This window comes from Ictalurus punctatus, chromosome 24 (genome assembly GCF_001660625.3).
Source record: "Ictalurus punctatus breed USDA103 chromosome 24, Coco_2.0, whole genome shotgun sequence".
Classification (NCBI taxonomy): Eukaryota; Metazoa; Chordata; class Actinopteri; order Siluriformes; family Ictaluridae; genus Ictalurus; species Ictalurus punctatus.
This window is the reverse complement of record NC_030439.2, coordinates 3948398-3965629: the sequence shown is the minus strand read 5'-3', so window position 1 is coordinate 3965629 and position 17232 is coordinate 3948398. Positions and strand designations below refer to the sequence as shown.

The window sequence follows — 17232 nt, the reverse complement described above, 5'->3', positions numbered from 1 at the left end:
CTTTGTCTTTATTTTTCCTGAGCAGCACTTTTATTTTGCCGCAACCGTCTTGCAGAGTTAACGCATTCAATTGATTCATACTAACTTTAAAATTCACTGTGGTCTTGCTTTGGGCTCTCCTACATTTGTTGAGAGCTTTCCCTAGAGCTGGCCTGACCATGGCTTGTGCTGCAGCTGAGATGATCCTCTTGTATGAAACATGCATCTTGTAAGCAACATATTTATAAGTGCTGGTGCTGTACTAACACATTAGATTAGCTAGTACATCTTAAATGCAAATGTAAAACACACTGTGGATTTAAAAGGCATGGAAATGATTTAGAGGCAGAGAGAAAGCGTGTGTAAATCACATTAGTATGACAGAGCATTCAACTATTCTGTCCATCGATTTTCACATTCCTAAAGGAAAAATATACCTTTTTTTGTCAAATGGGGACAGACTGTAGCTAATGCCGAAGGCGATAAGAATAAGATAAAAGATGTAACACCTCAAACTCTTTCTGTTCATAAGGTAAATCCAGTAGTTTTTATTCTGAGCAAAGTTACACTGACCAGATTTAGGAGTTGTTTCCAAAGATTATAGTGAATCTGATGGTGAGAAACAATAGATAGTTTTCCTCCTTGTTAACTTTAATTCATACCTCCTTATTAATCTTTGAGGCTGTGCAGTGAGCTGCAGTATAATCTATCTATTGTAAGGCCATTAATCAAATTTAGAGCCCATCAGGCTCCTGTAAGAGCAAAGTTAGATACAGTACTGGTAGTATGTCTCAAATTTGGGATACAACATTCAGTATTGTATATTAGACTTGAAATGAATTTTTTAGTATTTTGATTTTATTGTCAACTATATCACCTTGAGTAAATTAATACCAAGGCTCACTTAGAGATTTTGATTAACATTTGATTAATGTTTTACATTTTAATAGTGGACCAATAAATTATGAAAATTAATACTTTGATATGGCCAGACAAGAAATAAGTAGTAGAAGTTTCCTTTTTTTATTTTTACAGTGGTAACTGTGCAGTAAGAACAGGCTGTCATACTATAGCATGTGTATGTCCAACTATGTGTTATTTTACCAAATGATGTATCGCTACGTTTTACTTAATATAGCCTCAGGCAGAAGCAAAACCATCACAGCACACTCTATTCAGTCAAAGACAGATGAGATATAATTATAGTTGATCACAGTGACATGTCTATTGGGCAAAGTAGATTGGTGTGTGTGTGTGTGTGTGTGTGTGTGTGTGTGTGTGTGTGTGTGTGTGTGTGTGTGTGTGTGCACTTAATCACAGGAACATATTTTGGTAACTACAACTATTCCTGAAAAGTACCTATGTACCTACATAGATGAGCCAATCAACATGCGAATCTGGAATGATTGACAGATACGCAGGTGTTTTGAACTCCTCAATATTAACTAACAAACTTGGAAGCCCTGCCCCTTCCTCTCATCTCACATATCTCCTCTCATCTCCAGCTTGAAAGATATGCTTATGTACTGAAATGTGTTGAAAATGAGTTTTAAACCCCCAACCAATGCCCCCTAATTTGAGAAAGTTGTAGAAGGTAAACATAGTTTTTCAAAATAGTGTAATAGATGCAAATTTGAGTACCACTTTAATTTGAGGGCATTAAAACCATTCATTTGGCAGGCATGTAGGCTCCATAAACGGGAATTTGGAAAGGTACTTCTTAACCGTTTTGAGTACAACTGGACCCCTAGGACTTTTGCTTAGGGACCTTCAATTGCATGCTCTTACAACAGGTACACTGCTTCTACAGCTGGACAGCAGACTAGATTTCTCAATATGTACTGTTAGTAATGACAAAAGAATAACCCCATAGTGGACTGATATTGGTAATCCAATTCACTTCTTCCCTTTTTCATGTAAATACAAAGCAATATACTTCATAAAATCTTTCATGCCATCTCAGTAGTTTTGACACAAGCCTTACCATATTTTTATGTTGTTATTTAAGGGACATGCCTGTAGCTAAACCAGCACCATCACTACCTATGCCAAATATAGAGATTAGACTTATAGATAGAGAGATAGAGATTTATACTTATTTGTTGATCAAACCAAATGTATTAATCTTCTTGGTCTTGATACATAAATTATTTATTAGATGCATAGATTGTCTGTATGCACTAATGCCTTTCTTGAGTGTTTCATGAACAAGAGCTGTCCTGGAGAATTTATTTAGGGACTACCACTGGATCAGAGTGATCCAAAATACAGAGAAGATGCTCACAGGCACAGAAAACAAAAAGCTAAGGGATTTCAGATCGACGCCCAGAATAGAAGGTGCAGTCCTGTTTTGCACTCTGAGTATAGCTGAGCAAGACCTTGTATTCCCCCTCATCATCTCTCTCTGTTATGTTCTTGTTGTTGTTGTTGCTGCTTCAATTATATTTTGCACTTACTGCTCACTGTGGTAAAATGCACATCCAGCAGAAAGCTTTGCTCTCTTTATTCCATGGGGGAAAAGCCTTCTCCTTTGCCTCTATACTCCATTGAGATAAGAGCCCAGCACTCCTCTAATCAGTGTAATTGGGTTACACTGTAGTTATCGTGAACTTTGGGCCTATCATGCTCATGGAAAATGTCAGTATTGCCCGATTAATATTCAATCAGCTGGCAGCATGTCTGTGGAGTGATGGCTTTAGTGTGGTATCAGACTCCCCTGGTAGCAGTGGCCCATTTCTCCCTGGCATTGAGCAGTTTACTTTTAATTTCAGGGTAAAGGGATGACAAAAGGATTTCCATTGATTACCATCAGGCATAAATGTCTGTGCCAGCTTAATCCTGCTTTAATGCTCAATGAAGATCAACACGGTGGGGTAGGGAGGGGAATAAAAACAGCAATGGGAGACATGGAGCCAAGTGTTCAGTGTAGCTTTCAAATCAAGCGTACATTACGTGTTGGCCACATAGATGCTGGTCCTCTGTGCCATCTGTCAGAGTGAAAAGGGAGGTGAAATGCCTTGTTAAAGCTGATGTAACAACATGATAGAAAGACTTATGAGCACTGTGTGTGTGCGTGTGTGTGTGTGTGTGTGCATGTGTGTGTGTGTGTGTGTGTGTGTGTGTGTGTGTGTGTGTGTGTGTGTGTGTGTGTGTGCATTTATGCCTGTTATTGGCCATTGTGTGTATATGAGATTTTGTATGATTATAGAAGCCCAGTTTGCACCTGCTCCCTAGCACATGCACACACTTAAATGTACACAAGGATGGACACACACACACACACACACACACACACACACAAATGCACCGTTTTCCTCAGTGCAGTGAGAACAGGTGTGATGTGTGTGGAATTTAAATCAGGCTGTAGAACCCAGCTTGCCTGATTATCTGTCTGGGAAATTTTAACATTTGACCAAAAAGCACTGCATTGCAGATTCATCATTTTTTGTTCCCCTTCATTTTCCTCCTGTGAACCACAAGGTTATGTTCCATCATAATACACATTTTTTTTCAGTTGCACCTGTGTTCCTGTAACTTTCCAAATTTATTTGTTTCCCCCCCGAACACCATTTCAAATAAGCTTGTTTTGCACGTTTACACGGGCTTATGTAAATTTTGTTCTCCTAATGAAACACCTAGATTTGTACTGGTTTAAAACATCATACTAGTTTAGTAAAGAACCATGTTGCTGTAAAGGGTGTTTTATGAAGAAAAGGGCAAACATTATCCTGAGTTTCTGTGTCGACATGGTAACAACTGCTTTGATGCAGTGGTTACTGCTGTTATACTACTACTGCTGATACAACTACTACTACTACTTCTACTACTGATACTACTACTACTACTACTACTATTACTACTGATACTACTACTACTGATACTACTACTACTACTACTGCTGATACTACTACTACTACTACTACTACTGCTGATACTACTACTACTACTGCTGATACTACTACTACTACTACTACTGCTGATACTACTACTACTACTACTACTGATACTACCACTACTACTACTGCTGATACTACTGCTGATACTGCATCTATACTACTACTGCTGATACTGCAACTATACTACTACTGCTGATACTGCAACAATACTACTACTGCTGATACTACTACTACTACTGCTACTGCTGATACTATTACTACTACTGCTACTGCTGATACTACTACTACTGCTGATACTACTACTACTACTACTACTACTGCTGATACTACTACTACTACTACTACTGCTGCTGATACTGCAACAATACTACTACTGCTGATACTACTACTACTACTACTACTACTGCTGCTGATACTGCAACAATACTACTACTGCTGATACTACTACTACTACTACTACTACTACTGCTGATACTACTACTACTACTACTGCTGATACTACTACTATACTACTGCTGCTGATACTGCAACTATACTACTACTGCTGATACTGCAACTATACTACTACTGCTGATACTGCAACTATACTACTGCTGCTGATACTGCAACAATACTACTACTGCTGATACTACTACTACTACTGCTACTGCTGATACTACTACTACTGCTGATACTACTACTACTACTACTACTGCTGATACTACTACTACTACTACTGCTGCTGATACTGCAACAATACTACTACTGCTGATACTACTACTACTACTACTACTACTACTACTGCTGATACTACTACTACTACTACTGCTGATACTACTACTACTGCTGATATTACTACTACTACTACTACTACTACTACTGCTGATACTACTACTACTACTACTGCTGATATTACTACTACTACTATTACTGCTGAAACTACTACTTCTGTTGCTGCTGCTGCTGTTACTGCTGCTACTATACTACTTCTGCTGTTACTGGTGCTACTGCTACTATACTGCTACTACTGCTAATACTGATACTGCAACTATTCTACTACTACTACTGCTGCTATACTACTACTGCTGATACTATACTACTACTGCTGATAATGCTACTACTGCTGATACTGCCACTATACTACCGCTACTACTGATACTGTAACTATTCTGCTACTACTATTGCTGATACTATATTACTCATGATAATGCTACCACTGCTGATACTGCTACTGTACTACTACTACTACTACTGCTTCTACTGCTGATACTGCAACTATACTACTACTGCTGATACTGCTACTATACTACTACTACTGCTGCTATACTACTACTGCTGATACTATACTGCTACTACTGCTGATACTGCAACTATACTACTACTACTACTACTACTACTGATACTGCAACTATTCTACTACTACTACTGCTGCTATACTACTACTGCTGATAATGCTACTATACTACCACTACTGCTCATACTGCTACTATACTACTACTGCTGATACTGCTACTATACTACTACTACTACTATTACTACTACTACCACTGATACTGCAACTATTCTACTACTACTACTGCTGCTATACTGCTACTGCTGATACTATACTACTACTGCTGATAATGCTACTGCTGCTGATACTGCTACTATACTACTACTGCTGATACTGCTACTATACTATTACTACTACTACTACTGATACTGCAACTATTCTACTACTACTGCTGCTATACTACTACTGCTGATAATGCTACTACTACTGCTACTACTGCTGATACTGCAACTATACTACTACTACTACTACTACTACTACTGATACTGCAACTATTCTACTACTACTGCTGCTATACTACTACTGCTGATAATGCTACTACTACTGCTACTACTGCTGATACTGCAACTATACTACTACTACTACTACTACTACTACTACTGATACTGCAACTATTCTACTACTACTACTGCTTCTATACTACTACTGCTGATAATGTTACTATACTACCACTACTGCTGATACTGCTACTATACTACTACTGCTGATACTGCTACTATACTACTACTGCTGATACTGCTACTATACTACTACTGCTGATACTGCTACTATACTACTACTACCACTACTGATACTACAACTATTCTACTGCTACTACTGCTGCTATACTGCTACTGCTGATACTATACTACTACTGCTGATAATGCTACTGCTGCTGATACTGCTACTATACTACTACTATACTACTACTGGTTCTGCAACTATTCTACTACTACTACTACCGCTCATAATGCTACTGCTGCTGATACTGCTACTATACTATTACTACTACTGCTGATACTACTACTGCTGATACTATACTGCTACTGCTGATAATGCTACTACTGCTGATACTGCTACTATACTACTACTGCTGATACTGCTACTATACTACTACTGCTGATAATGCTACTACTGCTGATACTATACTACTATTGCTGATAATGCTACTACTGCTGATACTGCTACTACACTACTACTGCTGATACTGCTACTATACTACTACTGCTGATACTGCTACTATACTACTACTACTACTACTACTGATACTGCAACTATTCTACTACTACTACTGCTACTACTGCTGCTATACTGCTACTGCTGATACTATACTACTACTGCTGATAATGCTACTACTGCTGATACTGCTACTGTACTACTACTGATACTGCAACTATTCTGCTGCTACTACTACTGCTGATAATGCTACTACTGCTGATACTGCTACTACTACTGATACTGTAACTATTCTGCTACTACTACTGCTGATAAAACTACTGCTGACACTATACTACTACTGCTGGTACTGCTACTACTGCTGATACTGCTACTATACTACTACTGCTGATACTGCAACTGTACTACTACTAGTACCGTTGCTATATTACTATTGCTGATAATGCTCCTACTGCTGATACTGCTACTATACGATTACTACTACTGCTGATACTATGCTACTACTGCTGATAATGCTACTACTTCTGATACAGAAGTATCAGATTTTTAACACAGTTAAAAAAAATTAATCATACCATTGAAAGACTAAGGCCAATTTTAAGACATACAGCCTTAGGTTAGTCCCCATAGAGACATACTGTTGTGTTCCACTTTTATCTCCACTGCTGACAATCCCATCTATCTCCCCATCTTAGTAAAGTTGCTAAGTAGGCTAAGCAAAATGACCTGGGGCTATTCCTGCCTGTGAGTTGACCCTCAAAGTAAGGGAGGAAGTGCTACAAGGAAGGGTTTGAAAATTAATTGTGAACTGCACCTTATATCTTATGGAGTAGAATGGTTACCTGTTAATATGCAGCAAATTAAGGTGCCTCTGCTTTAGATGGACCTCTGTGAGGTATATGAAAGTAAAAATCACATCAGACATGTACACACCCACTGACAGTGTATGAGTGGTATAAAACATGTTGTAAAATAGTTGTTTTATTTTATTATTAGTTTTATTATTTTATTATTATTAGTTTTATAATCTTAAATATACACATAGAGTGAGAAGTATACATATATTGTAGCACATCTAGCAATCTAACAATGACATATAATAGTTGCTTAGTGAATCTGCAGTGAAGATACAGGCAAAGAAATGTAGCATTATTTTATCTTGTTTAGGTTTTTGCTCACCATCCTTTTTAGTTAGTTTGTGTTCCAAGTTTCCAAATGGAAACAAATGTCACTGTTTGAAAAACACAATCCACCAGAAATAGGCAAGCAGACATTACAATACAAGCACTCTTCGCCCACAGTAAAACCTGATCGTAGTGGATGTTTGTGTCCAATGACTGTGCTATTTTGAGTCATGCATTGATAAGGATAGAGTGAAATTGCTTCAGTCAGCACATTGGAGGATGATTTTGTGCCCAACAAATGATGTCCTCCTGTGAAGCAAAATAAAGCTGCCCTTGGCTAGCCACTGCTTCAGATTTGCCTTTTATGGTAACAAGTAACTGGTTTAGTAACAACACTTCACACTGTTATAGTTTACTTACTATATATATATATATATATATATATATATATATATATATATATATATATATATATATATATATATATATATATATATATGCAAGTAAACCATAACAGTGTGAAGTGTCGTTCCTTGAATAGATATGCACAAAGTGACAGGTAATTAGTTAGACCTGCATTGGGGACTTTGCCAGATCATTTATTCACACACATTAGGATGCAGACATGGCAAACTCTGGAGATTAAACCCTGCAATGATGGCGCCTCAGAGACTAATGATGGAGGCAGGGACTTCTCTCATCCAAGGTTTCTGTCGCCAGATCTTTTGTAGTTCTTGATGTATTTCTCTAACAGCCGAGAGGTTTGTGTAGGTACTACACTCCCTCCAGCTCCCACTAGCTCACTCGGTTCCCCCAGTCCTCCAGCTACATGCTGGCTTATCACTCAGTCACTTCCACTAATCATACACACACCTCCTGTGATGCAGCAGCAAATTGAAATGGGACTGGTAGTGTTCTTTTTTGTGCATCTTATTACAGAGAGAAGCTCTCATTCAAATAGAGCAGTCAGTTTCAGTTGAATAAATGTGAACTGTCACAGCTCAGGGACCAACAAAGGGTCCAACATTGGAAGAGGAAGAGAGGCAGTTACAGATCACTTTCTTCTCTGACAAAAGATGCAGACCATTTCTTTCTTATTTCTGTAGTTAACATAAGCTCAAGATATTTTCACGTTTTATTCTACGACATAAAATACATCAGTAATACCCCACCCATGATTTCTTTAAGCATTTACATGTCTTGAAAAAGATGGTTGCAAACAAGTGGCTAAACGGGACTACAGAGTTTGTCGGGGACATTACACGTGCTCATGCTGAACACGAAAACAGCCTAGTTGTGTTTATACTCATGCTCTTGCAAACTATTCCAACTAGAACTTTCCAAATTGTAGATTAATCAATTTGTAGTATTTTCCAATTGTATGTGTTTTTAAATAAAGATAGAAAGAGTGGTGGTGAAGTTGAAGTCATGCAACAGTGGTCTAGTTTGTTTATAGCCTAACTTTAGCTTTTTACTACTGGCGATTGTATTTAGGCTTCAAAATTCATAAAAGTTGCGAATTTGTGAAGATTATCTTGATGAACAAAACGTGTAAGAATCATAAACTTTTGTTGGTCACAGAGATTATTTTCTGCAATAACCCAAAAGCCAATGGGAAAATCCTGTTTTTTTTGACGAGGGAACAAGGGTGATGCTAACTTCTGGTGAGCATGTTGCATTATGCGTTCTAAAGGCGGGCATACATGGTGTGAGCCAGTCTTGAGGTCGTGAGCCCCCGGATATGTTACAAATCAGTTATTGGAAAATCGTACAGATGCAATGGTACAGGAGATGATTTTATGACCTGGTGAATTTTCGCACCATTAATCAATTGAGTACTGCATAAATAAAACTTGGTAATGGACAGAAAAATATCTTTATTAGTTTATCTGCATGATCACACTAAATGATGATGTAAGCAGAACATTCTCATTTTCATTAAACACAGGTCTAATCGTTATTTGTATAAAAGCAGATATTTGCCTCACACCTCTAGGATTGGGGGTTCGATTCCCACCTCCGTCCTGCGTGGGTGGAGTTTGCATGTTCTTCCTGTGCTTGAGGGCTTTCCTCCAGGTACTCCGGTTACCTCCAACAATCCAAAGACATGTGTTGTAGGCTGATTGGCTTCTCCAAATTGTCCATAGTGTATGAATGACTGCATGAGTATGTCTATGATTATGCCCTGCATCCAGGATGTCCCATGCCTCGTGCCCTGAGTCCTCTGGGATAGGCTCCAGGCTCCCCACAACCCTGTTTAGGATAAGTGGTACAGAAAATGGATGAATGGAATAATAAGAATAAGATTCCAAAACTGGCGTATGGGAGAAACACAAACACTACAGTGTTTACACTTATTAATTTGCTGACATCATTTATCCCATATAACTTTTTTTTTTCTTGAAAGATCCTAAATTGTTAAGATGCTGAAAACCAACACCATTAGTTTTAGTATTTGAACCTACCTTTTTTGAACTGTATGTTTATTATTACAGAACTATATGTCTTCTGCACTTTGTTTCAAGTGACAGCCTGAGTTATTCGTATTCCATTCAGCAGTTTGCTCAGAGTATTACGTACATGGCCTTCTATACACAACTCTAAACAAAATGTGTTTTCCCTGGCTAAATACATGTAAGCCGAAGTATAAAGAGAGAAGCAAAAGATTGTGTCTCTCACTAAAAATTCACATCATCACCATAGGCTGGATCTTGGAGTGGAGGATGTAAAGGTAATTTACTAAATGGAGGCTGTAACAGAGGTGATTTATTCAAAATTTGACACTGGTAATACCATCATAACATGGCAGAGTGTAGAGGGAAACGACGCAGGGGCATTAAATAAATCAGCCTGACCGTGAGGCTTTATGTGTCTCCCACTCTCTTGCTGTGATGTGTGCTGTGATGAGTATTAATATATCTGTATGTACTGTTTGTTGTTTGACTGAGTCTATTTTTCACTATTATCTCTGGATTCACCTCCTGCGGTATGATGTTGAATTTCTAACTAACAAAGCAAACCCGGGAATTCAACTTTAGTTTTCAGATTCACCTGTACTCCACATTTATCTTGTTCAAACCAATCAGTCGGCAAACAACTCATATAAGGTCGCATTACAGCTTTTAGAATCGCAAAACATCCATGTGGTATAGTCATGAGCTCAAGCCTAACTCTGTAGGATGAAATATGACATGTGTAATGGTAGAGTAATTGAATATCTTAATATTATGATGGTAGCTGGCATTTCAATCAGTGAGATATTACAATATTCCACCAATGTTCCATGTTTTTGTTTCTTGTGCCTAGCTGAGTGCGGCTCATCTGTCTTCAACAATGAAGGGATTCTCTTGTCACCAAATTACCCGATGAACTACGACAACAACCATGAGTGTATCTACAGTATCCAAGTGCAGGCTGGGAAAGGAATCAACATATCGGCCAGAACCTTTCATCTGGCCCAGGGGGACATCTTGAAGGTAATTCCATTTTCTCTGCACAGTTCTTGCCCAGGAAAGCCATTTATATGAGTATTCTCTGTAGTCAAGGCATTAGCATACAGTATGCATCGGTGCGGGAGTTGTATTCTAAAGCCCAGAAATTGACTTTACATTTTTAATATTTGTCCCACCGCAATTAGCATTAGATGACTGTAGGAACCTTGAGAAATTCTTACCATTTAGTCACTTCTGAATGCATAAAAATGGAGTGGCTATATTTAAAGGACATTTCTCAGAGAATCTAGATGGTATAATCAAATCTTTCAAAAAAGTTTTCCTGGATTAATCTGATTAATTACACTTTACTGTACATGGAAATTATTTATGTCAAGGAAATGACCCATTAGCTTTACAGTGACTTGCATAAGTATACACTCGTCTTGAACTTTTGCACACGTTGTAGCATTACAGCCTTGAACTGAAATTGACTTAATTGGATCGACAGTATATGTCATTAATCTACACTAAAATACTGGAGGGAAAAATCACTGTATTTTGCAGAATTATTAAAAATTTAAAATTAAAAACATAAATGAAGTGATTTAACACTATTGCTATTCACCCTAAATTAGTTTGTTGCATCACTTACACTCGGCCTCTTGGTTGCTTCTCTGACTACTGCCCCCTTTACCCGGTCACTGACATTTGGTGGACGGTCTCCTCTAGACAAAGTTGTAGTTGTCTTATATTCCTCCTATTTTTTTAATAATGAATTTAATGGTGCTCCATGGGATGTTCAAAGTATTGGATATTTTTTATAACCAAACTCTGATTGATACTTTTCCATAACTTTGTCCCAGGCTTGTTGTTATAGCTGTTTGATCTTCATGATGCTATTTGTTTAGATATGTTCTCTAACAATTTCTGGGACCATCCAGGAATAATTGTATTCATAATGAGATCATGTGTAATTGGACTCCACTTCTGATGGTGACTGATTGCACCAGGACTAATTTAGTTTCATAGCAACGGGATTGAATACTTATGCAATCACAACTTTTAAGTTTTTATTTGTAAATAATTTAGCAAATTATACTGACCTACTCCCCCATTTTTCTCTATAAAGTTTGAATACTTATAAAAGCCACTGTATTATCAGAGTAGTTGCATATCTATATCAGATTCAGAAACGTTATGTATAGGGCTGTGTTGAAAAAAAAGATCGTGAACTTGACTACTTGACTTGATTTGGATTACGTTCTGATGTCCATTTGGTCCAACTTGCACTGCTGCCTCAATCAGCTTTATGTTTTCACTTTCATTTATGCTATGTATTATTCCTTATTGCTTGTAGATCTATGATGGTAAAGACAACACAGCCCATGTGCTGGGAGCCTTCACAGGTTCGGCAATGCTGGGCTTGACTCTTATCAGCACTTCCAACCATCTGTGGCTGGAGTTTTACTCAGACGCTGAGGCCACAGGAGAAGGATTCAAACTCGTCTACTCTAGTAAGATATTATGCCAACACTTCCACACACAGTATGTAGCATGCAGCACAGCATAGGTAAGCTCTGCAATCTCTATAATCAAAGAAGTGTAATGAAATCATTCATAATACATTTAGCTTACTTCTCAGGTGAGTCTCTGTGTTAGTGTTGTGTGTTAGTATTAGTGACAGTAACAACATTTTTATTAAAACTGAGTCTAGAGTAGAAAATCATCATCATCTATAGTTTGGTTTAGTGTCTGATGTTAGACAAAAGGTTTTAGGGTGAAATAATTCCATTCTGTGAAATTAATACTTTCTGCATTATCCTAGCCATAGAGAAGCCATATCTTCTCTTGATGCTGCATTTCTCAAAGGTCTTAAAATGTGCTACTGTATATAAGATCAGAGTATGCTGAAGTTATCATTTCACATATGGATATACTGCTGTAAGTTATCACTTAAAATACATCTTTCCCCCCAATAAGTCAAGTCAAATGTATTTATAAAGCACATAAAGACAGCAGCAGTTAATCAAAAGTGCTGTGCACAACATTAAAATGCATTACATTAAATAACATTATAAAATAAGTAATACAAATAAGTTAAAGAGAAGATTAAAAAATATCTAAAGACGGAGCGGACCTCACGTGAAAAGGGAGACTGTTCCAAAATTGGGACCAACCACAGAAAAGGCTCGATCACCCTTTGTCTTAGCACGTTCAGTCAAAGCAGCTGATTCACGTGTGTCAAATATGAGTACAGCTGAAAGGTCTCATTTACCAACAAACATCACTGTGGAAGACCGTGCAAAACAATTTTGTGCAAATGCAATTTCGCCAATTCAAGCTGTTTTCCACAAATAAGCAAAAAACTTTCTTTTTTTAAGTCAGGAAAATCAGGCGGTTTTGGCCACAACAATCGCAAAAAACTGCGAAATCCTGTATGGACTGATATGAATCTGAAATGATTAACAGTTGCATAGGAATTATAAACTCTCCAATATTAATTTCCACCCCCTTTCTCAGGTCATGTTAGTAATCTTTGGCAGTTTTCAGCCAAAAGAAAAAAAAAAATTACCAAAAAAAGATTAAATAAGCCTACAATGATGTGTCAGATCTATTTACAAATCATTTTATGGTAATGATAATTAGAAGTCATTAAAAACACTGTTTGTCCTCCTGCACCGGTCAGTACAGACGCGTTAAAACAACGCTGTCAAGCCCATCCCAGTAAAAGCTGTAGTGTATATACAGTGAGTATATATATACAGTTGCAATTAAAATTATTCAACCCCCATTGCAAATGAGATTTATTGTCAAAACAGCAAACTTTCAGCTGTTTGCGATGAACAAATCAAACAAAAGCAATTGAAATAGTTCAATACAATGAATGCTTCAAGTGCTTTCCCCAAATTCAACTGAAACCATGACTTATAATGACTAATCCAGTTTCAAAATTATTCAACCCCCTGAATATAAAATACAGAAAATATATGAAATACCTGGACGGGGCAGAAAAAGGAAGCTATCAACAGCTGCAAGCAGACTTCTGAGAAGGCAGGTTGTGAAAAACTCGAGTGACTGCAAAAGACCTGCAGCAAGACTTGGTGGCAACAGGCACTGAGGTTTTAGTGAGCACAGGCGCGTACTAAACACAGAAGGTTTCCATGCCAGAACTCCAAGACGTACACCATTACTGACCCAAAAGCACAAGAAAACTCGGCTCAAAATCATATAAATAAGCTACAGAAGTTTTGGGATTCTGTTCTGTGGAGCGATGAAACAAAACAAAAATTGAACTTTTCGGCACGATGGATCAGCGGTATGTCTGGAGGAAGAAGAATGAAGAAAGAACACTCTGTCCACAGTCAAGCATGGTGGTGGCTCGGTGATGCTCTGGGGCTGCTTTGTATCCTCTGGCGCTGGAAACCTGCAGTGCGTGGAAGGCAAGATGGATTCATTGACGTATCAGGAAATCCTGTGTGAAAACTTCATGCTGTCTGTGAGGAAGCTGAAACTTGGGAATCATTGGATCTTCCAACAAGACAATGATCCCAAGCATACCTCAAATTCCACCAAGGCTTGGTTGCAGAAGTAGTCCTGGAAGATTCTACAGGGTCATCACAGTCACCTGACTCCACCTGACCCTATAGAAAATTTCTCGTGGGATTTGAAGAATCTATACTAATGGTTTTTCCTGTAACCACCTTACACTTGGGGGAGGTGGGGGGAGCTTCTGCTTGTCTATTGTAAATATTTTGCAAAGCTATTGTAAATATTTTGTCAAATTTAAACAGACAAGTGGCAGCTTTGCCCCGAGCACCTGGTAGTTATGGAATACCCCTGGATATGTGCACACTCCAGATTCTACCTTAAATAAGTGATTTGTGAAATAACTATATTAAAAATATACTCCACCTCCTGCAGCATGAATATTATTCCTCTTCTTGGTTGGCAGGAGTGTAACTTGAGAAGGTACACAGAAGTGAGTTACATACGAACTGCAGAGAAACGTTTGAAATAAAGCTTGTATCTTGGCGTTGAAAGGAAAAGGAAAAACTCTTTAACCCACACTACTATGCTGCTATTTGACCTTTATTGAAGAACAACTTGTAGCAGATACAATAGCCCACACTGGGAAGTTACAGAAAAGAAGGGGACACTTGAAACACACAAAGATTTAGCTAGCTCAGAGGGATTATGAATGAGTGGACGTGAGAAATAAACTTCCCTCTTCACTGACCTTGTCTTCGCCTTTTCAAAGGCAGCTGAGCAAGTGTCCAGTTCACACTTCGCTAATACTATTGTGTCCATGGAATTCAGCAGGGTTTTAGTTGCAGTGAGGGAGAATGCATTAACCTGCTGGTAGGCTATCTTGTTTAAAATCAACTAAATCCCTGTCTGTCTGCAATTCCATTCCACCTGCAGGATTAGCCATTTGAGTGCATAATAAAGGTCAAATAGAGCCATGAGAAGGTGACGCCGCCACAGTTCGCCCAGACGCTGTAATTTAGCCAGCAAATGAAGACAGGGGAGTGAAGGAAAATGAATTAAAATGGTTTCGTTTATGTAGTCAGGTCTTTTGTGCTGCTAGGAAAGTACTGTTAGACAATGGACTGTGATCAACTTGTAATCAAGCCTGCTGGGCAAAATGTGTTTATTTGGACTGCTTCTCCTCATTGCTCGAAGCACAGAGCTGTCACAGTCCACATGCAGCATACTTTTAAAATAAAGATAGGCAATCTAGGACCTTACATGCAGTAAGGGTTCATTATTATGTCGAGTCAGTTAACTGATCTCTGCATAGCTTCTTGTTATATGACACAGCAACTGCATGTCACAGAGCAGTGATTTGCGCCGAGCGAGAAAACCTTCGAGGTATCAGTAAATAAGAATTGTTAGCAGAATTGTGTTATTATTTGGTTTATCAAACGTGCATCACAAATGCCCATGCTTCGACTTTTTTTCTGCCTTTTGTGCAGTGAGAGTGTGATAAGAGTAATGATTATGGAAGTTAATAGGAAGTGTTACACAGCAAGTGGGCCTACACTGTTCTAGATGCTGCAGCTCCATTAACCAAGCACTTAATCTTAATTGTTCTGCCTGCTTAGTGAGCGATTGGCTCTGCCCGCACAACACAGTGAGATCTTAACACAAATTGTCTTCTATAACGATTACACTAATGACAGACCTCTTGAGCTCTGACGTCACACAGATAACGTGCCACCAGATTTCACTGATCATTATAACATCAGCTGAATGAAGGCAGACTTGTTTTATACACTGATATAGATTACGTAATACCTTTTGGTGTAATTAGATTAACTCGAGATTTAACCTTTTCCTGCTGTGGTGTTAAACAGAATGATATGTTTATCAACAGTATTACATATGTGTATATGTAAAATAAATACATAAGGAGGAAAATATCCTACCCATAGTGAACTGCAGGGCTTGGACAATAAGAAGTCAGGTCAAAATGTTCAGCATTTAATACTAAGTTAATCTAGTTAGTCATTATATTTTGTTCACTACACTCTTGGAAGAGTAGATCTTAGGATCTAGTTTATAATCTGAAACACACTGTTGTAGAGCTCTACATAGAACAATCTAGAGTTTATTTATCAAAGTTTATCCCATTCCCCATGTCATCTCTTCAGATTTTACAGTAATACCAATGTAGAATTTGTTTAAAATACAGTAGGAGTGTATCTCCTGTATCTGAGTGGGGTTGGTTCGAAGCCCACCAACGGATGCCTGAAACCGGATAGTAGCGAAAACTATATACTGTACATACTATGGTGAAGTTTAAGTTGTTATTATTAGGCACAAGAAGACATTAACAACAATAACTAATAATAAAATAGAACAATAATAATAATAAAAGGTATGTGAATGTGCTCTCTCTCTAAAATATTTACTGTACTGTACTCACTTTTCTTCTTCTTCTCTTCTGGACAAAGAGATGATTAACATTCCTGGAGGCACCGCACAAGATTTCAATCCTGTTACTCATAACGGCGCACAATTTAAATGATTAATGTTTATTGTATTTCTGGAATTTTCTGCTTAATTTTTTCAGATCGCTGTCAAATGTGGTTTCACTTAACGGGTATGGGGTTTTTTACTGTACACATTTTATCTTATCACCATTGTACACAATAAGCACAGCCTAAACATTCATGATAGAAACAGAGCATTGTGTGTTTGGGATCCCAATTGGTGGCATCTTTTTTACTCAGTTTACCAGTCCACTCATTTTCATTTTTAGTTTTCCTTGTTTCCCTCAGGGCAAATTGAATATAATCTCTAATTTCTGTTATCTACAGTATATACGT

The 17232-nt window shown here is 37.9% G+C and overlaps 1 protein-coding gene across 2 annotated transcripts in view; it reads left to right on the top strand.

Annotated features, from left to right (window-relative positions):
* csmd3b (CUB and Sushi multiple domains 3b) overlaps positions 1 to 17232 on the top strand; it is a 489673-nt gene that overhangs the window by 317777 nt on the left and 154664 nt on the right. For both annotated transcript variants that reach the window (XM_047150624.2, XM_047150623.2), the window contains exons 22-23: positions 10773 to 10942; positions 12258 to 12414. In XM_047150624.2, the coding sequence (XP_047006580.2) occupies positions 10773 to 10942; positions 12258 to 12414 (327 nt within the window). The remainder of the gene's footprint in view (positions 1 to 10772; positions 10943 to 12257; positions 12415 to 17232) is intronic.